The sequence below is a fragment of the Culex pipiens genome, chromosome 3 (genome assembly GCF_016801865.2).
Source record: "Culex pipiens pallens isolate TS chromosome 3, TS_CPP_V2, whole genome shotgun sequence".
NCBI classification, from domain to species: Eukaryota; Metazoa; Arthropoda; class Insecta; order Diptera; family Culicidae; genus Culex; species Culex pipiens.
The window spans coordinates 24293033-24320840 of record NC_068939.1 but is presented as its reverse complement, the minus strand read 5'-3'; the positions used below and the strand labels follow the sequence as shown (position 1 = coordinate 24320840).

Genomic DNA, 27808 nt, shown 5'->3' with positions numbered 1-27808 from the left:
TAATTTGGCATATTTTTATTTTTTATATGTCCAAGTTTTTTTTAAATATAAATTTTATTCCGACGTAAATGTAAATGTAAAACCACATTTGCAACCGAAAAGTACTTAACAGATTGTTTGATAAAAATACACCGTTTTCATGATATTTATTCCAGTTTTTCGCTTTTTATGATGATTTTCCATTCCTGAAGATGTTTTGCTCGAAATTTAAGAATTTTCAATAAATTTGGCTAAGAGACACTGAAGGTCGTCTGGTCGCTGAAATACAACCAAAACAAGAAAATAAAACGAGAAAAAATAAGTTTTTGAAGTATTATCCAAACAGCCTTCTATTTTATAGAACCAATGGCACAGAAAATAATGGTCCTATTTTCAAATAAAAAAAAATACTTTAAATAGTCTGATCTCTTTCAAAACTCATTTTTTAAATTTTGGAGTCAACTTTAACATTTCAAATGGGCCTATATTCGACCTTTTTGAAATGTTAGTCATGATTATTTTAATTTTTTTTCGCTGTATTTCAGAAAGTAGATGTCGAATCTTCAATATATCTTAGGCATTTTATTGGAAATTTTCTCAACTTTTTCGAATTTTCAGGAATGGACAATCAAAATTATAGTTTTTTAAAGGTCGTATTAGTTATTGTGTTTCATAGATGTATAGGACCTTTTTAAAAAAAACTCTGAAACCATATTTTTTTGAGAATCGAAAAACTTATTTTTCTGTTAAAAAATAACATTTGTCAACCCACCCCTCTAGACGGACTTCAATCCAAAAATTTGAAAAAAAAAACAATTTTCAACCAGCTTTTGATCTTCATAAAAAGAATTGAAAAGAAGACACATGAAAATACTAAAAATACGAACGAATAAGCCAAATACTATCAGGAACAACATAAACTAAACTAAATAAATGCAAAAAAACACAAAAAAATAATCATGAAAGCATAAAACAAGATAATTTTTTTTCCTAAACCAAAAGTTGGCCAAAATGATCTCCTAAAGCAGGAAAACATATTTTTTTTAATGGCATTTGAGGGTTAAAATTTAGGTGTCTATCCTTAAAACGGTGCACTTTATCAAAAAATCTGTTAATTACTTTTAGATTGAACATTTAAATTAAATTAAAAACTAAAGTAAAAATAATGTGTTATTATTTCTACTTTTTCAACTAACATTTTTTTTCCAAAAGATTTTAACTTGGAGGCAAAAGTTACGGTTTTGTGCCTCCTAAAACAAAATTACAAAAACTAAAAAATACTTGGTTTTATGGGAATTGTTTTTTTTTTGTGAAAAAAATAATTATAAAAATTCGGCATTGTTTTTAAATGTACCACTTGTTTTCAGTATAGTCTTCATCATTACCTACAATTTTGCCACCAAACCGATCAGAAAAAAACACTTTTGATTGGACAGCTGCAAAAATTGTATGGAGCGTTGCATGGTTGATGGCTTCTTTGGACATAAGAAAAGCCCCCAGAAAAAAGAAAGTTTGAGACAATTAAAAAAATATAGTAAAATCCGTTTCCAGTTTTGTTGTTTGGATGTGTTATCTATAGTTCCTTCCGATTTTTAAGACTCATTAGACTTTTTGAATTGTTAAACTACATCTTTGAAACTTCAAACAATATTTCTTGAAAGGCTTATGAATCACCATTCATTTGCGTCCAAGAGAGATAAAATCGGTGTAAAAAAAAAGTGTCTTGATTTTATTGAAAAATGTGGTAATAGCGAAAATCGACAAAAATAACAAAAAAAAAATCCTAGAAAAATTGTATCAAGCTCACCAGCATTTAATGGTTAACCCTCTACAACCCAACCCCGCCTTTAGATGGGCTTCGATTTAAAATAAAACGTTAAAAATCAATTTTTCAACAAATTTTTGATCATAAAAAGGCATTGGAAAGAAGAACTCTTCAATTTTTTGGAAAATTTATGGGTTGGAAATTTTACATATTGCCAATGTTTTGAAAAATTGTATATTTTTGGGGTCAACTTTGGCTGTGTTTTTTACAAACATTTCCTATATTTTAGGTAAAAAGAAGTATGCAGTAATTTTTCTAGTGTCCCAGGCTATGCCTCTACGCCTTTTTTTTCAATTTAAATGATAAGGGTGCCATTCTATAGCAGAAAATTAAAAAAAAAAAACAAAAAAACTGAAAAGTGACTGTAAAAACATGACAAAATTAGATAGGCAAAATGTAATGATAGGAGGTGGTAGAATAGGCCAAAAACTACCAAAAACAAACATAAACTTAACAAGATAAATGCAAACTAAAATACTAAAAATGTAACAAGAAAAACATAAAACAAGAGAAGTAAAGTTTTTCGTAGAGCAAAAGGTGCTGAAAATGACCTCTTTAACACGGGAAAAATAATAATTTTCGAGAAAAAAAAATGGGCAGTAAGGCGTCATCCATAAAGTACGTCACGCTCTAGGGGGGGGAGGGGGGGTTGTCGCAAGTGTGACAAAGTGTGACAAGGGGGAGAGGGGGGATACGTGAGACTGTGACGTCACGCTAGACTATTTCTTTAATATTGATTTTTTTTAAATATAGCTTTAAAAAAATTATGTTTGATAACTTTTACTTATAAATCAAACACGATTCAAGGCTTTAAGAAACAGAGTTTTTGATGATAGATTTAATATGCTTCAAAAAACTGTGATGGTGATTTTTATCACTACAACATTGAACAATATTTAAAAAATCCAAGCGCAACCTGTAAAAACTAAAAAAAATCTCGAATGTATTCCGAATTTCAGAATCATCCTTTTTATAAATCATGCCACACAGTAAAAAATGTGTAAATTTCGAAGTTGTGATTTCTGAATGTTGAATTTTACAGATTTATTGATGTAAATTTACCTCAATTTAGACTCAAAAAGTGTCATTACACCAGAAAAGTGGTAAAATTACTCATTTTCAGAGGTAAAATTACACTTTTTTTTCTGACATAAAAGATGTACCCCTTCCCAGATGTAATATTACCATGATTTTTTTACTGTGTAAAATTGTACAAAAAACAAGATAGTGCGGAGGGGGGGGGGGTCCGACAAAACGCGACGTACTTTCTGAGGGGGGGGGTCAGAGCCAGCGTGACAAAGTGTGACATAGGGGGGAGGGGGGGTTAATTTTGGCCGATTTTAGCGTGACATACTTTATGGATGACGCCTAAAGGGTTAACTAATAGTAATTAAAATAGTCCATTAAGAGCCTCAAATTACATTTACACCTCAAACATGACTCAAGTTCCGACAAAACTGCAATTTGTTCACGGGAAAATATTCAAATGTAAAACAAAATCAAACCGAAAAGAGAGGGAAAACAAACAAACCCCCCATTTCCTCCTCGCACCCTCCAACGTCGTCGTTCTTCTCCGAATCAGCAAAATAAACCGCCTCAGCGTCGTGTCTACGACCGCCACCGCCGATTCTCTCTCGATGCACACCACACCGTTAAGGGGGTACACAACAGCACCATCGGAATACGCCTCAACGCCAGCTCCGCCAAAAACTTGAAGCTCCGGTGCCGGTGCGGCGGTGGGGTTCTATAAAACAGTCTGCGCGGTGAAATTAAACTTCAGTATCGAGTGAGATGTGCATCTGAGAGAACCTCAAAACGAACCAAAAATAAAACACGAACTTTAAGATATTTGAGCTGCACATGGTTGAAAGTGATATTTGGTGTAATTTTACATAACAAGTGGGGGTTTAGACAACGCGCCGGAGTGACAGAGTGTGCTTCGTTCACAAAAGGTTAGTGGCAACGATTTGGAGAACTTACCTGTGGGAAGCTTATTACATCGAACAGTGCATGAAGACTTTCCTGTGCAGAAAACTGCAATCGAAAAAAAGAGACTGTCACTAAACTGTGTGTGTGTTGAAGCCAAGAGTTGTGGTTAAGTGAGGTGCGCATTGCGCAATCGTGACTTCGCGCCCGCAAGGACTACTTTCTGGTCGATTACGTACGATGTAGTGGGACAAGCTAGTCGGTAGTCGTCCTATCTAGGACAACCTCCTCCCGCCAGCGGTGACCGCATCTGGTGGGGTGGAGTTGTGTAACCTGGTGCCAATACTGAGGGCCACCCACGCACTCTCTATTAGTGGGGCAAATCTTGGCAAACCAACTGCGGAGTTGACTTAGAGAGCACGTGATGTAATTGTGAAGAGTTAGGACATCGTGGTGAGGGCTCGAAAAAAAAAACTGTCTCACGATTTGCATTTTTGATGAAGCAGTTTTTGGGTGGGAAAGGTTCGTTGTGTATTGTTTGTTGGAGGAAAACGAAGTTCCCAGCACTAATTTGGACGCTTAACCTACAGCAAATTTGAGATGTAACACCACCATGCAAAAAAGATGCATCGTTACAGCTCAAAGAAGTGATTTAAAATTTGATTGTTTTCATGGGAAATGCACCGCTCAAGTGAGTGTGTTTTGCGGTAACAAGCTTCCTCTGTTGTTGGTTTGAAATGTGGAAGCTAGAAATGCATCTCGGATAACAATCAGTAATTAAGATGACAAAAAGAAGTTGTGAAATAAAGATATACCTTTTAGCCTTAATGTTTTAAAGCAATTCCTTCCCCAAACTGTTATACCTTTTTGTTCGACTATTTGCCAAATAATTTATGCATAATTTTAAACTAGAAATTATATTCAATATCATGACTTATAAGAGTAAATAAAAAGGTTCGTCACTTGTCCATGTTGATGTCTATCAAGAATATTTGAAATTGCATCAAGAGCCGTTTCTTGGGTAAACGACGCTCTGAGCAACTTATCATAATTGAATTCTGCAATGTTTGTTGTTTTTAAAATCAAAGGTTTTGTAAACGAAAACAATATTTTTTTTTTTTGGCTAATCATCATTATGTTTGTTTATTTTAAAGTTATTAGAGTTCGAAAACGAATAATTTGGTTCAAGCTTGATTCAAAAACCGATAAAAAAATTCAAAAAAAATCCTGTAACATTCGTTTAAAACTTATTTTTTATTATTATTTTTTTTGATAATTTTGATAAAATTGAACTGCCCATGATCGCATAAATGTCCCACATGCAAAAACAGCAAACTGAGAAAAACGCATTTGAAGTTTGTCCCACACATAAGGCGTCATCCATAAAGTATGTCACGCTAAAATCGGCCAAAATTAACCCCCCCTCCCCCCTATGTCACACTTTGTCACGCTGGCTCTGACCCCCCCCCTCAGAAAGTACGTCGCGTTTTGTCGGACCCCCCCCCCCCCTCCGCACTATCTTGTTTTTTGTACAATTTTACACAGTAAAAAAATCATGGTAATATTACATCTGGGAAGGGGTACATCTTTTATGTCAGAAAAAAAAGTGTAATTTTACCTCTGAAAATGAGTAATTTTACCACTTTTCTGGTGTAATGACACTTTTTGAGTCTAAATTGAGGTAAATTTACATCAATAAATCTGTAAAATTCAACATTCAGAAATCACAACTTCGAAATTTACACATTTTTTACTGTGTGGCATGATTTATAAAAAGGATGATTCTGAAATTCGGAATACATTCGAGATTTTTTTTAGTTTTTACAGGTTGCGCTTGGATTTTTTAAATATTGTTCAATGTTGTAGTGATAAAAATCACCATCACAGTTTTTTGAAGCATATTAAATCTATCATCAAAAACTCTGTTTCTTAAAGCCTTGAATCGTGTTTGATTTATAAGTAAAAGTTATCAAACATAATTTTTTTAAAGCTATATTTAAAAAAAATCAATATTAAAGAAATAGTCTAGCGTGACGTCACAGTCTCACGTATCCCCCCTCTCCCCCTTGTCACACTTTGTCACACTTGCGACAACCCCCCCTCCCCCCCCTAGAGCGTGACGTACTTTATGGATGACGCCTAAGGATACGTGTTAAATTTTCACAAAAAAAGGTGCAGGTGGTTATGTTACACATGACCAGTATGACAAAGAACTTTGCAAGATGATTGTTGAAATTTTCGATTAGAATGTCCGGTCCAAATTCCCCCCTTATAATAACCGTCCTATCGAACTAAGGGGACGGAAATTGCAAGTGGAGCTGATATAGAAATCGAAGTGAAATCAATTTACTTTCCTTCACCACTCGAAAGTTACCAAGATGCGGGAATGTTTTTGCAGGGCTGTTGCAAGCAATCGGCGGCAGTAAAGGAAATTTGAACAGCAGACAATAAAAACTACCCTTACAGGGCTCTTAATGATTACGTGATAGTTATTTTAAATTTCCAGAAACAGATTTTCGCAGTGGCATAAAAAAATGTGCATCGCAGTAATCTATTTATTACTTCCTGCCTAATAAGCAATATATTTTAACTGCTTAGTTTCAGATAATGGCCAAATGCAACTTTTTATGTCCAGTATCAAAAATCATAAAGTTTAATACCCATATTGCCCCAACTCTTACGGTTCGGCAAATGTCCCCCCCCCCCCCCATCGGAACATCCGCGCGACCTCCGGCCACTCCGGATTGTGGCCACTACTGCCAAAATATCAAATTTCATATCCAGTATCAAAAACCATAAAGTTTTATACCCATATTGCCCCAACTCTTACGGTCCGGCAAATGTCCCCCCATCGGAACATCCGCGGGGCCTCCGGCCACTCCGGATTGTGGCCACTACTGCCGAAATGTTAAATTTCATGTTCAGTATCAAAACCATAAAGTTTGATACCCATATTGCCCCAACACTTACGGTCCGGCAAATGTCCCCCCATCGGAATATCCGCGGGGCCTCCGGCCACTCCGGATTGTGGCCACTACTGCCGAAATGTCAAATTTCATATCCAGTATCAAAAACCATAATGTTTGATACCCATATTGCCCCAACTCTTACGGTCCAGCAAATGTCCCCCCATCGGAACATCCGCGGGGCCTCCGGCCACTCCGGATTGTGGCCACTACTGCCAAAATGTCAAATTTCATGTCCGGTATCAAAAACCATAAAGTTTGATACCCATATTGCCCCTACTCTTACGGTCCAGCAAATGTCCCCCCATCGGAACATCCGCGGGGCCTCTGGCCACTCCGGATTGTGGCCACTACTGCCGAAATGTCAAATTTCATGTCCAGTATCAAAAACCATAAAGTTTGGTACCCATATTGCCCCAACTCTTACGGTCCGGCAAATGTCCCCCCATCGGAACATCCGCGGGGCCTTCGGCCGCTCCGGATTGTGGCCACTACTGCCAAAATGTCAAATTTCATGTCCAGTATCAAAAACCATAATGTTTGATACCCATATTGCCCCAACTCTTACGGTCCGGCAAATGTCCCCCCATCGGAACATCCGCGGGGCCTTCGGACACTCCGGATTGTGGCCACTACTGCCAAAATGTCAAATTTCATGTCCGGTATCAAAAACCATAAAGTTTGATACCCATATTGCCCCAACTCTTACGGTCCAGCAAATGTCCCCCCATCGGAACATCCGCGGGGCCTCCGGCCACTCCGGATTGTGGCCACTACTGCCGAAATGTCAAATTTCATATCCAGTATCAAAAACCATAAAGTTTGATACCCGTATTGCCCCTACTCTTATGGTTCGGCAAATGTCCCCCCATCGGAACATCCCCGGGGCCTCCGGCCACTCCGGATTGTGGCCACTACTGCCGAAATGTCAAATTTCATATCCAGTATCAAAAACCCTAAAGTTTGATACCCATATTGCCCCTACTCTTATGGTTCGGCAAATGTCCCCCCATCGGAACATCCCCGGGGCCTCCGGCCACTCCGGATTGTGGCCACTACTGCCGAAATGTCAAATTTCATATCCAGTATCAAAAACCCTAAAGTTTGATACCCATATTGCCCCAACTCTTACGGTCCGGCAAATGTCCCCCCATCGGAACATCCGTGGGGCCTCCGGCCACTCCGGATTGTGGCCACTACTGTCGAAATGTCAAATGTCATGTCCAGTATCAAAAACCATAAAGTTTGATACCCATATTGCCCCAACTCTTACGGTCCGGAAAATGTCCCCCCATCGGAACATCCCCGGGGCCTCCGGCCACTCCGGATTGTGGCCACTACTGCCGAAATGTCAAATTTCATATCCAGTATCAAAAACCCTAAAGTTTGATACCCATATTGCCCCAACTCTTACGGTCCGGAAAATGTCCCCCCATCGGAACATCCCCGGGGCCTCCGGCCACTCCGGATTGTGGCCACTACTGCCAAAATGTCAAATTTCATGTCCAGTATCAAAAACCATAAAGTTTGATACCCATATTGCCCCAACTCTTACGGTCCGGAAAATGTCCCCCCATCGGAACATCCCTGGGGCCTACGGCCACTCCAGTCCATGTGGTGGCCAGTTCCAATGATCGACTCCCGCGACTGGCATGTCGCTTAGCTGGTCCTTGCCTCCAAGCCATCTGATCTGCTCTCGGACCTCCAGGCCGTCTGCTACCAGGCCACCAGGCCATCTGCTTCTGATGTGTTCTCGTCGACGTCCAGCAGAAGAATGAATTTTCGGGACCGACCGAGCCTAGTTTTGTTGGCTCGTCGGCGATCCGAAAATTATGAGGTGGAGTGGGGGTGAATTTAGATACATCAATCTCACGTCTCTCGATTGACTGATTGGGAAACGTCCGTTCATCCAACCAGCGTGCACCAAAAAGAGGGGAAATTTGCCGAGAGGGGAATTCGTCACGTAACGTTTTCGCTTCGCGAAAATTTTGGATTGACACCACGTATAGAAACCTTAGGACAAAGTTCTTTGTCAAAACTGGATTTCCTCCCGATTTCTAGAACAAAGTACTGGATGTTATAGTAGGATGTAACAAAAATGACTTTTTGGCGGGCATTCAAGGGTTTGTTCCGGTGGGCATACTGAGCCCAAATCCAAAATATGAGCTTGATTGGACGTAACAGGAGCTGGCGCTCCGGCCTTCAATTTTAAATGGGATTTAACCCGTAAAAAAAGATTTTTTCAAAAATGTCACTTTTTGAGGCATTTTGGCCACTGAAGCGTTTATTTTCAACATCGATGGCTTGTAGGCCAGATCCTTGCGCATCTTTTGGTATATATAACATTGAAATTTGGAGCACCCTGGAGCTCGGTACAGACCTTCAAAGTTTGGTATTTTTTCGAAAAATCGGCCCCGGCAAAATCAAATGGCGTCTCGGGCGTCGCAAGCCGCGACGCATATCTTTTTTGCCGGGACCGATTTTTCGAAAAAATGCCAAACTTTGAAGGTCTGTACCGAGCTCCAGGGTGCTCAAAATTTCAATGTTATATATACCAAAAGATGCGCAAGGATCTGGCCTACAAGCCAATGATGTTGAAAATAAACGCTTCAGTGGCCAAAATGCCCAAAAAGTGACATTTTTGAAAAAATCTTTTTTTACGGGTTAAATCCCATTTAAAATTGAAGGGCGGAGCGCCAGCTCCTGTTACGTCCAATCAAGCTCATATTTTGGATTTGGGCTCAGTATGCCCACCGGAACAAACCCTTGAATGCCCGCCAAAAAGTCATTTTTGTTACATCCTAATGTTATAGGCTCTTTAGAAAGAGCACACGATTTTGAACCAAACTGCATCTATAACTCAAAAGTGATGAAAATGCATATGGGACATTTATGCGATCAGGGGCAGTGAACTTGTTTCAAATTATGTAATGAATGCAGTAAAATATTAAAAAGAGCGCAAAAAAAAAATATAATGAAGGCAAGTTTTTCATCTTCTTTTGATCTCAAATCTAACTCTGGAGAATGCGATAAAAAATACTGATAAATTTTAATCCGTTAAAAAATATACTATCACAACTTTGTGTTGCAATGTGATGATTATGAATATTTGTCCGGAGCACAAAAAATATCAAATTTCATTACATTTTCGATCAAAAAACTCTCTAAATTAACGGTGCTTAAATAAATGAATTCGGATTATCAAAAGTTAGATAATTAGAAAATTGGATTAATAATGGAAAAATGCAGTGTGTAGAATCAACAATTTGATTTTCGATTTTGCCTATTACAGGTTTAACTGAATGTCCAAAAGTTCTACGTCTTTTTCTGAACTGTGATTTCAAAATTCAAATTTCTTTAATGCCTTCAAGTTCCCCTTTTGATAAAAATGCTGAAACAAACATTATACAATGTAATCTGAATAATTTACAATTATTTGCAGGTTTTTCTATATAATTTAAGATCATTTTTTTTCCTTGATTATTTATTGTTTTAGCAATTTTAATTGCCCTCCTTTTTTGTTGGGAAATGTATGAAGGAGAGACAAAAACTTTAATCAAATTAAATTTGCAAGCATGCATTTGGCTTACAAATTTATGAAATTATATAGAATTCAAACTTTGACCAGTTTTGATAGTTTGGGAATAAAATCAATATGTATATTGAAATTTCATCAATATTTTATTTTAAATTTATTCTTCTCAAGAGCAACAAAATAAAAAAAGAAAATAAAAAAAAATAAAAAATTTCCAGTGGCTTATCTCAAAATGACATATTTCAGGCTAAAGTATTACATAAAATTTAATAAAATAAGGCCGATGCAAATATTTTTCATAGTTTTTGTCCCTCGGCTCTGACTGTGGTCGAGGGGGGTGGGCAAAAAATAAAAAAAAAATACAAGAATTGAAATAACAAGCCATTATCTCAACATTTGAATGAAAAAAGTGTTTTAAATGCATTTTATACTAGTTCAGTTGTTTTGCAATCATTAGTTTTCAAAAAATGTAAGATTTGACGAAAACAAAAATTATAACGAACAAAAAAACTTTTTGCGGTACTGTACCTAGAAATTTTCAAAATTTCTAAAGATTTTTGAATAAACCCAAACATGTTGAAAATCATTCAATGCATTTTACATTGATTTCAGCTGATTGAACTTGAATTTACATTGAAATTTCGAAGATTTTTGAAAAAATACTTTTTTGCCCAATGATTTTTCAGGCCGATTTTGAAGGGGGGGGGGGGACAAAAACTTTTAAAAACATTTGTACCAGCCTCATGCAAACAAAATTCCATCCAGACCTTTTACAAGCAGCTGAATTAATACTTTGTTGCTGTGTTGTTTTGAAAACAACACACAACAGAATTTATTATTTCTTGCGAAGACATATTTAATTAAATTATATCATGAATTCTTAAAATGGTAGGCCTAACCATTACGTAATGTTTAGGCCTACCTTTTTAGGAATTCATGATATAACAAAACCAAAATGTTTTTTTACTACTGCTCTAAATTCGCAAAACAAAGAACGTCTCTCCAGCGCCACCCACACGGTCATAAAAAAAAAATCAAATGTCCCAAAAAAAACACCATTTCACGCTCACTTTCCGCCGCCACTCACAGTTCAACCTTCAAAACCTGCGAACCGTTTTTCAGTCAACAAAACGACACACAAAAAAACGCCTTTTTTTCTGATGACGCATCTCCGCATGAGGTCAACGATATTCGCGTAACGTCTGTTTGCACTGAGTCAGCCCGCAAAGGACAGGTTATGTAACGGCTGCAGCCGGTGGCCCTGAGTACGCGCCTTGGTGACCCCATTTCGGTGCGAAACGTGAACGAGGACGGGGGCGTTGACTGGGCCGATGACCGGCGGCGCGGCTTACTGTTATTCAATCGGTGATCGATTGGTGATCTCAGCTGTCTTATCTGAGATGTCCGTCGTGCCGTAACGTACGTTAAGGACCCGCTAAAATGTCTTCATTATTTTACACTTGGACTACCTCAAGTTGGCAAAAAGCTACAATTTTGCACCAATTTACATCTGGTCACGCTCGAGATCCACAAACACTGTCTTTATGGTGGTTGGTATCTTTCACGGTGAAAAGGGTGAGAGATTGACGATCTGCACACCTTGGTTGGTACACTTCAAACAATCGTCCATTGTTTTGGGGCGGAAATGTTTCCCCTTGACGGATCGCTTGCATCCATATCGAAAGTAAAAGTGAAAGATCGTCACTGAAGACTGCGCGGAGTACCAAACGATGCAGCTTTTCCTGCAAACGTTGGCACTTTTAAACCATACACTACTCTTCCTGGTTCGTATATCTCACCCGATACAAACCACCAATGGTGTTGTTGTAGGTCTGTGGGTTGCAAACAAACTCGTTTAATGCCGGCCTCTACCTAAGCCAACCTGGAAATAATAATCGTATGCCTGACTTAACCGCGCGCTGATTTATCTCAATTTCTTTACACGACTTTTCTTCTGACTTTGTTTTGGTTCCCCGCGCAGATCTTGAGCACCTGAGTGGAAACTCGCGTGAGAGTGATCGCGACCACGTGAGTTATGACGTTGAATGGCATAATGCCGAAACTGGGCCTCTCGATGTTAGGTAATCGACGGCGCCCGAAATTGGGCTACCCAAACACACATGTGGGTAATGGTGTGCCGAATGTGGGTTACTGTGCGAGCAAATTTAAATCGCTCTCGGTGATTGGAGATCGATCGTTAACAGTTTGATTGTTTGGGAAACATTGGGTTCTATTGATCTCAGATGAACAAAAAGTTTGACACGCGTCTTCTTCCTTTTCCAGACACAATATGAACCTCATAACCACCGCTACCCTGGTGGTGGTCCTGGCGATCACCACCGCCAGTGCCGACGAATGGAATTGGCTGAACGACGGAGAGTCTTTCATGGAGGATCTAGTGCGTGAGAAGCGCCAAGAATCTGTCCAGAACGCTACCGAAGTGGGTGATGATGAAATCCTGAACTACATCCTCGACAGTGGACGCCAGGGACGAAGTCTGGAAGGATTCGACGAAGTGTACAGTGATCCTTCGGTTCAGCAAGCTCTGCAAAACTCTGACGATGTCCAAGCCCGGAACATCATCAAGGAGAAGCTGTGCGCCCTCGGGTTGATGCAGTGTGATGGAGAGCTGATCGACGGAAGACGACCATACCTGAACCCAAACAACCTGATCTACGCTCAACCCGTGGCGCTGAAACCGGTTGGACGACCGATCGCCACCATCCCAATCCGAGGACCACCCCAACAGCAGGGTCCAGTCTACGTTCCAAAACCACCCCAGCAGAAACCTCACCAGGGACCCTACGGACCACCGCAACCCATGCCGAACCCCAACCAAAAAGTCGGCTTTGCTTCTCAATCCTTCAACAGTCAGAACTCTTACAACTCCTACTCCGGTGGACCATCCTACAGTGGATCCTACCCCAGCTACCCCTCCAAACCTCTTGGTCCCGTCTACGAAGGTGCTGAAATTCCCTACGAGTTCGAGAGCCCAAACAAACCTCCCGGCGTCGTTATCGCGGACGGTCCTCCAGTTGCCGCCAAACCAGTGGTTGAACAACACGTGCACCATCACTACCACCACATCGAGGGAGGAGCCGCCGAGAAGACCGTTGTCGTCCAACAACCCGTTCCACTGACATCGGACATCATCACTGGCTCGTCTGTTGCGGGAGGCGCTTCTTACTCCTCTGGTAAATACGGATCTTCGTCTTCGCTCAACAGTGGATCTTCCTACTCCTCCGGTCAGTACGGAACCTCATCATCCCTCAACGGAGGATTCAATCCGTCCAGCAGCAAGGACTTTGACTACCAGGATCTCAAGGGAGGCAACAACTTCGGAGATTACGGAAGCTATGCTTCGCAGTCACAGTCGGCCGCCAACTTCTACAACAAGGGACCACAGACATTCAGCAGTTCTGGCTCGGAGAACACCGTTTACGGAACGAACTCGGCCGTCGTCACCGGAAGCTACCAAACGGCACCCCAAGGTGGATTCCACGCGTCCAACCCCAACCTGTACAAGAAAGAACTGAATGTCAAGGGACCAGCCAACGGACTGAACAGCTACTCCACCGACTACAGCAAGTACAGCCAGCAGTACAACGGACAGTACAGCAACCAGCAGAATCAGCAATTTGGCCAGCAAAATCAGCAATTCGGACAACAGAACCAGCAATTCGGACAACAGAACCAGCAATTCGGCCAGCCGAACCAGCAATTCGGTCAATCCCAGCAACAGTTTGGCGCCAACTCGCGCTACGAGGACTGCGTGTGCGTTCCGTACGAACAGTGCCCGGCCCAGGACGTTGTAGGACGCCGTGACGATCTGATCCTTCCGCTGGACCCGCGTAGCTTCAAGAGTGACATTCTGGCCGATACCGAGAAGCTGGTGATCACCGACGCCAACGGAACGATGACCGTGGTGCACGTGCCCAAGAACGTAACGGCCGAGGCTCGTTCGACCAATGTGACCGAAGAGGTCAAGAAGGTCTCCAAACGGGAAGCTGCTGCCGCTACCAAGAAGTCCGACGATGATGACAAGGCTAACATTGAACCGGTAAGTTGTGTTGTACGTTTGTACACTAACCAAATGAACCAAAATTCTTAAAACCTTAATCCTTCATTCCGGCAAACCCTAATCCTCATACTAACCATGATCAACGTTAACCTTAGCAGTAGAAACAGAAGATTCTTGTACCTCGCACACGCTTTGTAAATGTCGCCAATTGGACACGCAAACTCTTGAGACCTTACCCAAGACCACCTTACCAACAGTTGAGTTACCAAATCTCTCGATGATCAAACACTAAAACAATACATTCTGACATTCTTAAAACAAGCTTTGGCTTCACGCTCACAACTTAAACCAACAGACCACCGGACTTGCTGTTGACCACACAGCTCCCATGCGACCGAACCACGTCTAAGAAAGTCTTCTCTAATTGTATTGTTTTAGCGTTTGTTGGGAGGAGGAGGTGGTCATCATGGTGAAGGTGGCGGGAAGAAAGTTGTTCCTACCTTCGGAGTGTCCTTTGGTCTCCCCTATCCCTCGTATCCGCTGAATCCGTACGGCCCTAATCCGGCCGGTAATCCCTACTTTGGTTCAATTGGTGCCAACGGGTTGAACCTCGGCTTGGTCAATGTTAATCCCTTGTTCTCCTTCCAAGTTACCAAGGACGAGTACGGCGACAAAGTTGTCAAGCCGCTCGTCAATCTTCACGTGACTCCAACGGAGAACATCGTGCATAAAGTGGGACATCTTTTGGCGGCCAAGAAACAAAACGTTTTGCATGTGTTCAACCAGCATGAACATTACCATAACCACCATTCATACCCGCCGCCCCCCGCAATCTACCGTCCACCTCATGGACCACCACCATTTGCCCACGGGCCACCACCGCCACACTATGGACCTACTGGACCCAACCTTATCTACACCAAACCACCTGGTCCAATTTACTCCGGTCCAGGACCGATCTATCCCGGCCCAGGTCCAATCTACCCCGGCCCAGGTCCAATCTACCCCGGCCCAGGCCCAATTCCAAACCGACCTCCTGGTCCTCCCTTCATTCCCAATGGCCCAGCTCCCTTCTATGGCCCACGACCTCCCTTCTTCCGCGATGCCTCTGCTGCTTCCGACGTTGAGCTGGACTACAACCCGTCCGAGGTCGGTAGGACAGCCAACGTCACCTTCAACCAGCAGTCGCTTCGCCAACCGGGTCCGATCGGTAACTTCCGCTACCAGTCGGTGTACCCGCAGAACCAACCCGACTCGCTCAACAAAAACCGGGTAGATTACGCTAGACAGTATCAGCAGTACCAAGAGCAAAACAGTAACGCTAGACTTACTCCTCCGCCCACTCAGAACATTCCGACACCGGCACCGGGACACTCCGAAGGTAGTAGCATCGTAAGCTTCCCCCGTAGCCGTCGGTCCACCGATGTTTCCGTGCCGGATCGGCTCGAACCGCTGGAATCGCTACCCGCCTCGAAGCACGAGGAGGTACAAGAAAAGTCTGTTTCCGCTGAGAAGGTAGGCTTGCGAAGGAAGCTCCTTCGTCATTACCTCACTCCTAATGATCTTTATCTGACCCACCTTACACAGCGTCAAGCTTACTACGGACCACGACCCCAACAACAGCAGCAGCAGCAGCAATGTCCTCAGCGTAGCGTTTGCTGCCGTCGTCCAGCCTACCAGCCACGTCCTCCGACCCACGCCAACCTGGGCAAGTGTGGCGTGCGTAACGCTCAAGGCATCAACGGGCGCATCAAGAACCCGGTCTACGTTGACGGAGACAGCGAGTTCGGCGAGTACCCGTGGCAGGTGGCGATCCTGAAGAAGGACCCCAAGGAGTCTGTGTACGTGTGCGGTGGAACCCTGATCGACAACCAGTACATCGTTACGGCGGCCCATTGCGTCAAGACGTAAGTTAAATAATTGTTATTCACATTTTCATGAATGTCGGTTCACGCTTAGTTCCGAATTAACTGACGATCATATCTTTCAGCTACAACGGCTTCGATCTGCGCGTCCGCCTGGGTGAATGGGACGTCAACCACGACGTCGAGTTCTATCCGTACATCGAACGGGACGTCATCTCGGTGCAAGTGCACCCAGAGTACTACGCTGGAACGCTGGACAACGATCTGGCTATCCTGAAGATGGACAAGCCGGTCGACTTCACCAACACGCCGCACATCTCGCCGGCCTGTCTTCCCGATAAATTCGCCGACTTCTCCGGCCAACGCTGCTGGACTACCGGATGGGGTAAGGACGCCTTCGGTGACTACGGCAAGTACCAGAACATCCTGAAGGAGGTCGATGTGCCGATCGTCAACCAGCACCAGTGCCAGAACCAGCTGCGTCAGACGCGTCTCGGCTACAGCTACAACCTTCATCCGGGATTCCTGTGCGCCGGCGGTGAAGAGGGCAAGGATGCCTGCAAGGGTGACGGAGGTGGCCCGCTAGTCTGTGAACGCAACGGTAGCTGGCAGGTCGTTGGAATCGTATCCTGGGGTATTGGCTGCGGAAAGGCCAACGTGCCCGGAGTGTACGTCAAGGTCACCCACTACCTGGACTGGATCAACCAGGTTCGAGGTCGGTTCTAGAGAGTAGTATTTATTGACGGCTCATATTTATTGTGTACGAACGAATGCGAGAACTTCACCAGTGATACTCAACGCGATAAATTGTTGGTTTGTATAGTAAGACACTTCAGCACGGCGTCTAAAGTGAACAAGAACGGGCTGGAGTTAAAGTGTACGATGCTATTATGTGAAAGCATTTCTAATTAGAAGAACCTCCTTTGAAAGAGAAGATGTAGTCTTTACTCGAGTTCGTGTAGTGTTGTAAATGTTAGGTTTTGTAAGCATCGAATAAATTATTATATTTATAAATAAGACATATAACGAGCATGTTCTATTATGAGAAAAATCCCTGCATTCAATTGAAAGGCACTTCGAATAACTTGTCTCCAGCTCAGAGCAACCATGCGCCTCCCTCATTATGCATGAAATAGGACATTTGCTTGTAATCTTGACTTGAACGGCCATGATCATCGACGGCCAAAAAATTTTTGTAAAATCTTGATAACTCATGATGGTTACAAGCAAAACTAATATGTTTGCATGTCAAAATTTGTGTAATTGTCTGCTTTACAACTTTCAACATCATTTCAGGCTGCAAATTATTGAAAAACATGTCTTTTTTCGCATGTTCAAAACTTGAAGGAGTCGAACCGCCCCTCCGTCACGAGATTTTCACGAAAATCGTAGAGGGGTCAGGGAAACTGCTGTGTGAGTCGGCGGAGAATGACCTAGGTATTGATGAGGACTATTCAGGAAAAAAGAATACTCGGAATAAAATTGCTGATTTTTTATTATCTTTTTTCACAATTCCATAGAGCCATTACTTTTTATTTTTATTTTCTATAGAATTACAGTTTTTCGATTTTGTTAAATAGTGTTTATGATTGTCTAATTATGAAAATATTTTTGTTGATGTCTTGAGACAATTTTCAATTAAATTTCCTAAAAGACATTGGAGATTGGACCTCTGGTAACTGAAATACAGCGAACAAAAGAATAAGAAACAAGAAAATTGAAGTTTTTCAAAATTCATTCAAACAGCCTTTCATGTTCTAGTAGGGGGAGAGGGGGTAATATGCACCCCCGGGGCAAAATGCACCCCTTGCTTTTCTCGGTATTTGGAAGAATTTTCCGGGGGGAAAATCATAGAAATTGGTAGCTTAACACTGCTAAACCATGCTGGAAAAATTTGAGCATCGTGGTATAAACACAGCTTAAGTTATTTGCAAAACTGTAAAATGTTGTGTTTTCATCTAATTTTCATTGTACTTTCATTATGATTTTTGGACAGTATAAAAAGCATTTATTGTTATTCTAAGTGTTGAGGTATATATTTTTTGCCATAATCTTCATTATTCTGAAGATATATGAGTCCAAAAACATCAAAAAATGCATTTTCAATTAAATTTTCTGCAAAAAGCGTGGTCGGGGCAAAATGCACTGCTGTGAAGCTCCTTTGTAAAAACAGCGGTGTCATCTAGTGGTGACTAGTGAAAACTGCTTTTACCCGGTGCATTTTGCCCCATTGTTGCGGTGCATTTTGCCCCGTTGTTGTAGTGCATTTTGCCCCAATGTTGCGGTGCATATTGCCCCGCATGGTTGTTTGAAATGAATCAAAAATATTTTTAGAAATCTGCTATTTTCAAACAATTTTGAGGTTTTTAATGACTTTTTTCACTTGGATGAAGTTGAATAATAGTTATTTATGAACATCTAACGAAATTCTTTTACAGAAATGCTGTTATGGTTGAGAAATCACAGTTTTCCCTTAGGGGGTGCATATTACCCCCTGTCCCCCTACTAACATATCAAAAACAAATGGACCTATTTCATATTTAAATAAATAAAATGAAACCCTTGAGAAATTTTTTGATCTCTTCGTATTTTTTTTTTAACAAGTGTAAGATTTCATTATTCAAAATTATGCCCTTTTGAAATATTCGAGTTTTTTTTTCAAAAAAATCATAACTTGGCGGCAAAATTTTTGTCCACTCTTCTAAATATTGTTCAAAAATTTATTTTTTGTCCCCTACAACATATCCGGAAATTTCGGTAATTGAAAATGGCTAATGAAGAATTGATTTTTTGTTAAAAAATAATTCAAAAATTGCCACAATATAATTTCCGTTTACCAATATTTTTTCTGAATAATCCTCATCATTACCTACAACTTTGCCGAAGACATCAAACCGATCAGAAAATACTTTCAAAAGATACAGATTTTCGAATATTTACGTACCATTTTTGTATGTACAGCTGCCAAAATTGTAAAGAGTTATCTACGTGCGCATGTATTGCGTGTACTTACACGAAAAAAGTGAGGTTAAAATTTATACCAGCCAGCAAAACAAATGGTGTGCTAGTGTGTGTGAGATCGGGCTTAGATAGCTCTATGGAGTCGTGAATGGGAGAACTAGTGACACAAAATGGCTTCCTTGGTCATAGGGAAGACCCTCAGAAAGTTTGAGCCAAATTAGAATATACTCTAAATAAAAAGGCACAGAACCGGCCGATTTTGTAGAGAATTGCAATCGTGTTGAAAAATCTTCATTTTGAAACTCGTAAAATCTGCGGATAAACCAACACGACAGTGTAATAGTTACCTACCCGAAAATAGGTAGTTTGTATCCAACGAGAGGGTACTTTTTGTCACTGTTGCCATGTGCGTTCAATTTATCTACAGCAATACAGGTTTTTCCTGAGTTATTTAAAATTGAATAAAATCAGTTGAAAAATATGGAGCTGTAACACGTGTTGTAACTTGTGTAACGATCACCATAACAAAACAAACAGATCGTGTCACGAAAAGGCACAAATGTGACCAAATATTGTTGGATTTGCTGTACAATTCTCGTTGCAGATTTCTCCCAGCTCTTGCTGCGCAGACATTTCCCCCAACCTACTGGCACCACTTCCCATCTGACAGCCGTCACCGTCGGTAGCTGGCGGACATTTTGCCTGGAAAATTGACGCATCGCGTGAAAAGTGCTGGTCGGTGCTCGTAATTTCCGTAGTTTTCACCGGGAAATCCGCCGGAATTGTGTTTCCATTTAGCAAAGAGTGCAGTGTGGTGATAGGAAGTGCGCCAGGTGCCGCCCACAATGACGCAGTATTTGCCCCCGAACTTGCTGGCGTTGTTCGCCCCGCGGGAACCGATCCCGTTTCTGCCACCGCCGGACAACAGCAAGAAAAAGACCCAGGGCTACCTCGGGGTCGGCGCGTTTCTGGACCTGTTTGAGGTGAGTCGGTTTGTGGGGGTGTTGATGGGTTTGATGGAAATGTTTAATTTTGTTTTGTTTTTGTCCCTCGTAAAGGATCCGAAGGACACTCCGCCACCGACGAGGGTTGAAACCCGGGAAGAGCGGATAGAGCGGCGTCGTCGGGAACGTGCCGAGCAGGTCGCGTACAAGCTGGAGCGGGAGATTGCAACCTGGGACCCGAACCAGCAGCCCACGGCCACGGAAGATCCGTTCAAGACGCTCTTTGTGGCGAGAATCGTGAGTTTTGAGCTATGCCGGAGTGGATTTGGTTAAAAGTAACTAACGATTCAAACGTTTAATTTCAGAACTATGACACGTCGGAGTCGAAGCTGCGCCGTGAGTTCGAGATTTACGGTGCGATCAAAAAGATCATCCTGATCCAGAGCAAGGAGTCCGGTAAACCGCGAGGGTACGCCTTTATTGAGTATGAGTACGAACGGGACATGCACTGTAAGTATCACGTTGAAACCCCATTTAGGAATAGCATAAAGTGGCCGGAACAAGCGCAGATCAAAGCAGCAGCAGCAGCGGCAGTTCCTGCCACTTGAATGTTAATGTGCTCTTTTAGGCCACCTTCCCGCCCTGCTCTCATAGAGCTGTTACTAGCTGTGCCCCTGTTTAGCTCCCGGTTAGGCTTTCGGTATCTCCGTAGTTCGTGTGTCTCATCTCCCCCTCAAGAAAAAACGAAATCTTTCCCCGTTCTACTAAAAAAAAACTCGCCCCCGTTTCCGATGGGACTCGACAAACCGCACCGCCACTAACTGAAGTCGTTTTTCCCGTTTTCGTTTCCACCCCCCGTCACGACAAACCGGCGGCAGTTCCCACTTGGCCAACGGTTCCTAGCAGCGGGTGGCGGAAGTGGCCACCGGCTGTCACTTGAGGCAACCCTCGCAAAATGCGTAGTTCTCAAATCATTTCGGACTGATCGTGTGGTAAATGAGTTTTACAGAAGGGCTGCGCCCTGCACCCCTCAAACTTTCCATAGATTCGAGAAGGACAATTTAAAAAGCACTTTCTTGCAAAATTGGCCGCGCTAGGTTTGTATCGGTCTTGGTAAGGCACAAATGGGTAAAAGTTAAAATTTGTATTCTGCGAGTTTTTCTTGGCTGGGAATAAACAAGCTGAACATCAGTTGTTTATGATTTCTTTTTATCTTTGTCAGAAATGAATGACTTCTCTTTCTATATTTTGTTGGTACAATTTGCCGCTGCTGATGGCACTCGGTCGGGGTTAAATGTGGGCAATCGTGGATCGATTTGTTGTTAGGAAAATGTAATTACATTATTTATTATCATGGTTGAAATTTATCTTTGCTTACACTTATTTTTACCTGCTGTTCTGGGTGAATTAGGACAATTATTTTTGCACTTCTACTTTCTCTATCACCAATGAGTCAATTTCGACACTAACTTTTCAAGTTGCGCCATGAATATGATAGCAGAAATTTGGTATCACCACACAAATCTTTATACAATGTTGGCAGCAGTCCACACAAAAAAAATCAATATTCTTAAATCTTGAGAACTTTTTTCCTTCCACTCGAAAAATGAACTTATTGATTTGGGTCTCGAACTATCTTCACACATAATAACCCATAATAACCCTTTCATAAGTTATGTCCGAAATAACATGTGACCCATCGTTGGATGGATAAACAAAAAACCTTCCCAATGAGCCTGAGAAATTGAAGATCTGTCAACCTTATTCAGAAACATTGCATTATGAGTTTGACACGCAGGTCGAACCATGCAAAGGCACCTGAACGACATTCTTGAAGATCACGACTTGGTTTGCTCCTCCGGGGTCACCAATTATAGCGCTTGACGCTGTATAAAAATATAGAATTCGGATAGGAGCAAAAAGTTTACCAAAAATGCGAAATAGTTAAAATCTAAGCAGTATTAAAAAAGAGTTAACCTACCTCCAATTACCTCTCGCCAAACGGACGCTCAAAACGCTTCAATCTACCTGAAGAAATGACCGGTTTTCCAAGAAAAAAATATTTTCAATTGAAAACAATCAGTGGAAACCTGGCAGGATTGCCAATTGTGCGTCCGGCTCCCACAAGAAGCCCCCCAGCAATGATTTTTCGCCACGCGAGAGGATTTGACAGATCGAAGGGCCCGCCGTCGACACCATTCTCAAAGTACGCAACGGCACTCACGGCACTCACGGCTGACAGTGAGTCGAGTGTGGAAACAGTGCAACCTCATATCTCAAATTGATGATCACGTCCGTGCAAGGGAAGCGTTTTTGGTGGTCAATTTGATGCATTCTAGGTACTGTAAATTTACGTCGGTGTTTTGGAAGTGCACATTTTGTTGGAAGCATTTTGAAAATAAATCAAAATTGTTTTTTTTTTAATAGTTTATTAGGCCGTTGATGAATGTTTGATAGAAAATTGTTGATTATTTTTTGTTATGTTGTCCAACGTAGAAAAAAACTTAAGGTTGATTAAATTGATTCAATTTACCATTGCAGAGATACAGCCTCTAAGTGTCTAATCTTCAAGTAAAACAAAAAAAAAATCTAACGGATTCTCAATTCCGGGGAAGCATAACATGAAAAAAAACACCGGCCTTATCGGAAAAAAATTAATATCGAACAAATTCCAAACCTTATTCGTACTACATCGTGTTGAAAACACGAAAAAAATATTAAAATTGTAAACATGACTAGATAAATTCAGCGTACGTACGATGTTTATAAAATTGTATCTACGAGCATTTCGCATAAAATAAGTGGTAAAGTTTAGTTTAAACTGGATTTTTCATTTAAAAAATCAAAATAATTTAGTTCTATTTTTACTAAAGTTTTCAATAGTTTGTTTGTTTTTTATCTTATTTACATATTGACTATTATTGATGATTGATTTGAAATCACTCTTTGGGTAAGAAACGCCTACTATTTGAAGTTATGGAAGAGTATTGAAAAAGACAGGAATTCAAAAATAGAATTTGGCATCCTTAGACTAGTCATAAAGCTGATCCAATAGTTATTTTGTGATGGTTCAAGTCTTTTTAAAGCTGATTTGTATAGATACTTTAAGGCAATAGATAACCTTACAAAGCTTCTTTTTGGTTTCGACAGAAGATTTTGCTAATCCGGTAGTTATTCTTGCAGATCTAGTTGAATTGTTGACAAGATTCTTAAATATTTTTAAATTTACTATGTACTGGAGTCTGCTGCAGACATGAGCACTAAAACTTGTAATATTAAACACAATTTTTGATTCCGTAAACTATCTTTTTCGTACGGTTCCACTTCAATCCTACGAATTGTCCGCATTGAACCCACCACCGAGTGCCGAGATCTTCGGAAACAAACGGAACACAACCCCCCCAAGGTAAACCAAGGTTGGGTAAGATTCTTCTTTATCACGACGGACTAGCCTAACATTGTTGTGGCAAGTCTCTTTTTTGGTTTCGTTCACCGCCGGGTGGTCGTAGGTACACCCCTTAGTGTTCATCGCACTCTGGACTTCAAATGGTAACTTGTTATATATTTTAAAACTTTTATATTTAAAATGTAAGAGTATTCGAGTCGCGACCGGTCGAGGTCGGCCGCTTTGTAAGTGAACTTGGTAAACACTGTGGTAAATGCGTTAAATTGATATAAAATTAAAGATTTAAAGTTTTGCGCCCAACCTTTTGCAACTCGTAAGTATTGTGCGCACCAGGTAAACGATGCTGGGTTAGTGACGCGAGCTCCAACCAACACAGTCAGTCCTGGAAACCTCCCTGCGCCAAGAACGGAGATCTTACACACGTCTTAACTGAAAACTGAACGTATATTACAAGTATTGTACCCACGAAAGGTGTTTTGTACGGTGTGTGTGTGCTTCGTAAGTTTTGCAAAGAGTCCTTTCGTAAGTAAAATTACCGCGGTAATCTTGGTAGGTATTGTTACCGTCCAAAGATGGGTAAGATATTTGGGGAGAATTTTTGGTAGCAGAGACACTAACTTGCTAGGGTAGGCCAGATAGCAGTTGCTTAAGTTCACCTCGGTTTTCGTGAAATTTGTTTCGAGCTAGTGAGAGTACAGCAAAAGTGTTTAGGATTAGAAGTAGGATCCTTAGTTTAAGTATGTCCGTCTGTGTCTAACCTGGAATCGGGTTCGTATTGGTCGTCCGCAGGCTACCAACACAACCTTGGTATCCTCCGGACGACCTTTTGTCGCTAATTCGAGGGAAGTTATTCCACCAAATCCGTTAAAAAAGTCCCCATTTACAAACATAACCAATGCCAAATTTACTATTTCAATCGTTTTACTTTCCCGCTCGACACTCCCAAACCCCGACCTTTTGCTCCGAAAAAATCTCACTTTCTGTCCCACACAAAAATACACAAACGAACGACCCTCGGTAAACAATAGCCGCGTACAAGCACGCCGACGGTAAGAAAATCGATGGTAAGCGCGTGCTGGTGGACGTCGAGCGCGCCCGCACTGTCAAGGGCTGGCTGCCGCGCCGGCTGGGCGGAGGTCTCGGCGGAACGCGCCGCGGTGGTCCCGAGGTCAACATCAAGCACTCGGGCCGCGAGGACAACGAGCGCGAGCGAGAGCGCTACCGGATGGAGCGTGAGCGCGAGGATCGGCGGGAGCGGTTCGAGACGCCAAGTAAGTGTGGGGAGAGTTTGTGCTTTGTTGTTTGTTCAGATATCAGATCCAGGTTGCCGTTCAATGGTAGCGTTAGAGCAGAATTGCTATTCCAGAAGATTTCAGAATTTGTGCGTCATTGTTTGTTCAGATGTCAAGTCCAGATTGCCACTCAATAGTAGCGTTAGAGCAGAACTACGAATCCTTAATGTTACTGAATTTGTGCTTCATTGTTTGTTCAGATATCAAGTCCAAATTGCCACTCAACAGTAGCGTTAGAGCAGAACTGCGAATCCTTAAAGTTACAGAATTTGTGCTTCGTTGTTTGTTCAGATATCAAGTCCAGATTGCCACTCAATAGAAGCGAAGCAAAACTGAAAATCCTCAAAGTTACAGAATTTGTGCTTCATTGTTTGTTCAGATATTAAGTCCAGATTGCCACTCAATAGTAGCGTTAGAGCAGAACTGCAAATCTCAAAGATTACAGAATTTGTGCTTCATTATTTGTTCAGATATCAAGTCCAGATTGCCACCCAATGGTAGCGTTAGTGCAGAACTGCGAATCTGAAAGTTACAGAATTTGTGCTTCATTGTTTGCTCAGATATCAAGTCCAGATTGCCACTCAGTAGAAGCGTTAGAGCAGAACTGCAAATCTCAAAGATTACAGAATTTGTGCTTCATTATTTGTTCAGATATCAAGTCCAGATTGCCACTGAATGGTAGCTTTAGTGCAGAACTGCGAATCTGAAAGTTACAGAATTTGTGCTTCATTGTTTGCTCAGATATCAAGTCCAGATTGGCACTCAATAGTAGCGTTAGAGCAGAAATTCAAATTCTCAAGACTACAGAATTTGTGCTTCATTGTTTGTTCAGATATCAAGTCCAGATTGCCACTCAATAGTAGCGTTAGAGCAGAACTGTAAATCCTAAAGGTTACAGATTTTGTGCTTCATTGTTTGTTCTGATATCATGTCCAGATTCCACTGCAAATATCAAAGATTACAGAATTTGTGCTTCATTATTTGTTCAGATATCAAGTCCAGATTGCCACCCAGTGGTAGCGTTAGTGCAGAACTGCGAATCCTGAAAGTTACAGAATTTGTGCTTCATCGTTTGCTCAGATATCAAGTCCAGATTGCCACTCAGTAGAAGCGTTAGAGCAGAATTGCAATTCGAGAAGATTTCAGAATTTGTGCTTCATCGTTTGCTCAGATATCCAGATTGGCACTCAATGGTAGCGTTAGAGCAGAACTGTAAATCCAAGGAACGACAGAATTTGTGCTTTGTTATTTGTTCAAATATCAAATCCAAATAGCTCTCCAATGGTAGCGTTTGAGCAAAACGTCAAATCCTGAAGATGTCAGAATTTGTGCTTCATTGTTTTTTTAGATATCAAGTTCAGATAGCTTCTCAATAATAGCGTTAGAGTAGAACTACAAATCCTTAGGACGACGGAATTTTTGCTTAGTTCCTTAGGTAGTAGCATTAGAGAAGATCTTCAAATCCCAAGGTCCGCAGAATCTGAACCCAACCCTACCCCTTTTTCGCAGGATTCGAGCGCCGCCGATCCCGGTCACCCCGCGATCGTCGCCGCCGCAGCAGGTCCAAGGACCGCCGCCGGAAGCGAGACAGCCGCGAGCGCGACCTGGACGAATCGCCCGGCGCGGAGCGTAAGGATCGCTGGGAGAGCAACGATCGTCGGGAGCGCAGCCGGTCGAAGGAGCGACGCCGCAAGCGGGACAGCCGCGAGCGAGAGCTGGACGACGGTGGTAAGAAGCGCCGACGCAGCCGCAGCCGATCGCGCGAGCGGAACCGTGACCGCAGCGAGAAAAAGCGAGACAAGCGTGACAAGGACCGGGAGCGGAAGGAGCGCAAGCCCGAGTTCCGCGACGTGGAGGTCAAGATCAAGGAGGAACCGGCGGACGGTGAGTTGGATTTGTGGTTATTTTTGTGTTTATTAGCAATCAGTGATCGCAAGGTCCCAGGGCGAACCGGTATCGCTGGGAAGTTGCGTCACTCTACGATCTCCGACCCGGAGATGGTTGCAAGAGTATCCACCGCGCGTGGCAAACGAGACTCCAGGGCTAACTGCTCTCAAGCTTAAGCTGCTTAGTAGTATAAAAGTCTCTGACAGAACATCACCACATTAAAAAAAGTCCTTGATCTAACCTCAAAATCTCTCCTCTCTTCCCGTACAGAATACACCGATTACAGCGTTCAGTACTCGCAGTACCCGGTCAAGAACGAGGACGGCGAAGAGGAAAAGTACCGACCGCATGAGCACGACGGTGAAAATGGGTCACGGGGCGCAAACACTGGTAGCGGTCATCGTTACGGTGCAGTTGACCACGAAGCCGGCGGTCAGTACGACAGCCGGTACGGCGGGGGGTATTGAACATCATGTAAGGTTTGAAATTGGACAGTTTTTTAGGTATCAATTCTTCACAGCCGAGTTTTGCTTCCGCGGTTTGAACATTTTAAGAAATATTTAGATTTAAATTATAACCATGAAAACAAAAGCAACACACAACGTGTAAAGGATAAGTATTTTGCGAGCAAATTTTTGAACAAGTAGCATTTTCGCAGGTAATGTATTTTTGACGGTACACACTTGATGTTTTGTGCAAAATGCTGCGATGGCCGACCTTAAAATATATACATTTGAATCGCCAATTTCTGGTGGGGTTATTCAAAGCTCTGCCAGACGATTCTCACCCTCTCAAACACGTTCAAGTTTCCTTCCATCTCCGGTGGATTGCTCGGTGGTATCGAACCACTGCCGAGTGATCGTTTTAGCGTAGAATTGGTTAATGTATGCTCCAAAGTAAGTAAGTACTGAATAAACGAGTCGTAAAGGTTCACAGCAAACTCACTGTCGTCAATTCTTCGAAACTCCCAAACTGGTAATCTGTAACTTTCTCCATCCAACTCTCTGTTAGTTCTCTTCTTGCGCTGTATTTTTCTGCAACTTGGAACCTTCCAGCACTTCCAGAATACATGTTTCGGTCTTTTGTTGTTCTCGTTTTAGGCTCTCAACAACTTCTTAGAAGCGTTTGCTGCTAACTAAATGTGTGTTCATCACGCTATTGTGGCCTTAATAAGCTTTGGTTTTCCTTTATCTGTAGGGAA

At 42.1% G+C, this 27808-nt stretch overlaps 2 protein-coding genes across 3 annotated transcripts; both read left to right on the top strand.

Moving 5' to 3' along the window:
• The first annotated feature begins 3581 nt into the window (after positions 1-3581).
• LOC120428346 (uncharacterized) lies at positions 3582-17136 on the top strand. Of its 2 annotated transcripts, XM_039593345.2 has the most exons (5): positions 3582-3756; positions 12515-14291; positions 15600-15767; positions 15840-16159; positions 16243-17136. In XM_039593345.2, exons 2-5 carry the CDS (start codon positions 12522-12524, stop codon positions 16841-16843), a joined length of 2859 nt encoding a protein of 952 aa, XP_039449279.1. In that variant the 5' UTR covers positions 3582-3756; positions 12515-12521; the 3' UTR covers positions 16844-17136. The 2 variants fall into 2 exon arrangements, with proteins under 2 accessions (XP_039449279.1, XP_039449280.1); XM_039593346.2 differs by lacking the exon at positions 15600-15767.
• A 2681-nt stretch (positions 17137-19817) lies between these two features.
• Positions 19818-27547, top strand: LOC120428335 (U1 small nuclear ribonucleoprotein 70 kDa-like). Its single transcript, XM_039593334.1, has 6 exons — positions 19818-20061; positions 20137-20319; positions 20388-20532; positions 24457-24699; positions 26230-26604; positions 26878-27547. The coding sequence occupies exons 1-6, from the start codon at positions 19924-19926 to the stop codon at positions 27072-27074; spliced, it is 1281 nt and encodes a 426-aa protein (XP_039449268.1). The 5' UTR covers positions 19818-19923; the 3' UTR covers positions 27075-27547.
• Positions 27548-27808: the final 261 nt, after the last annotated feature.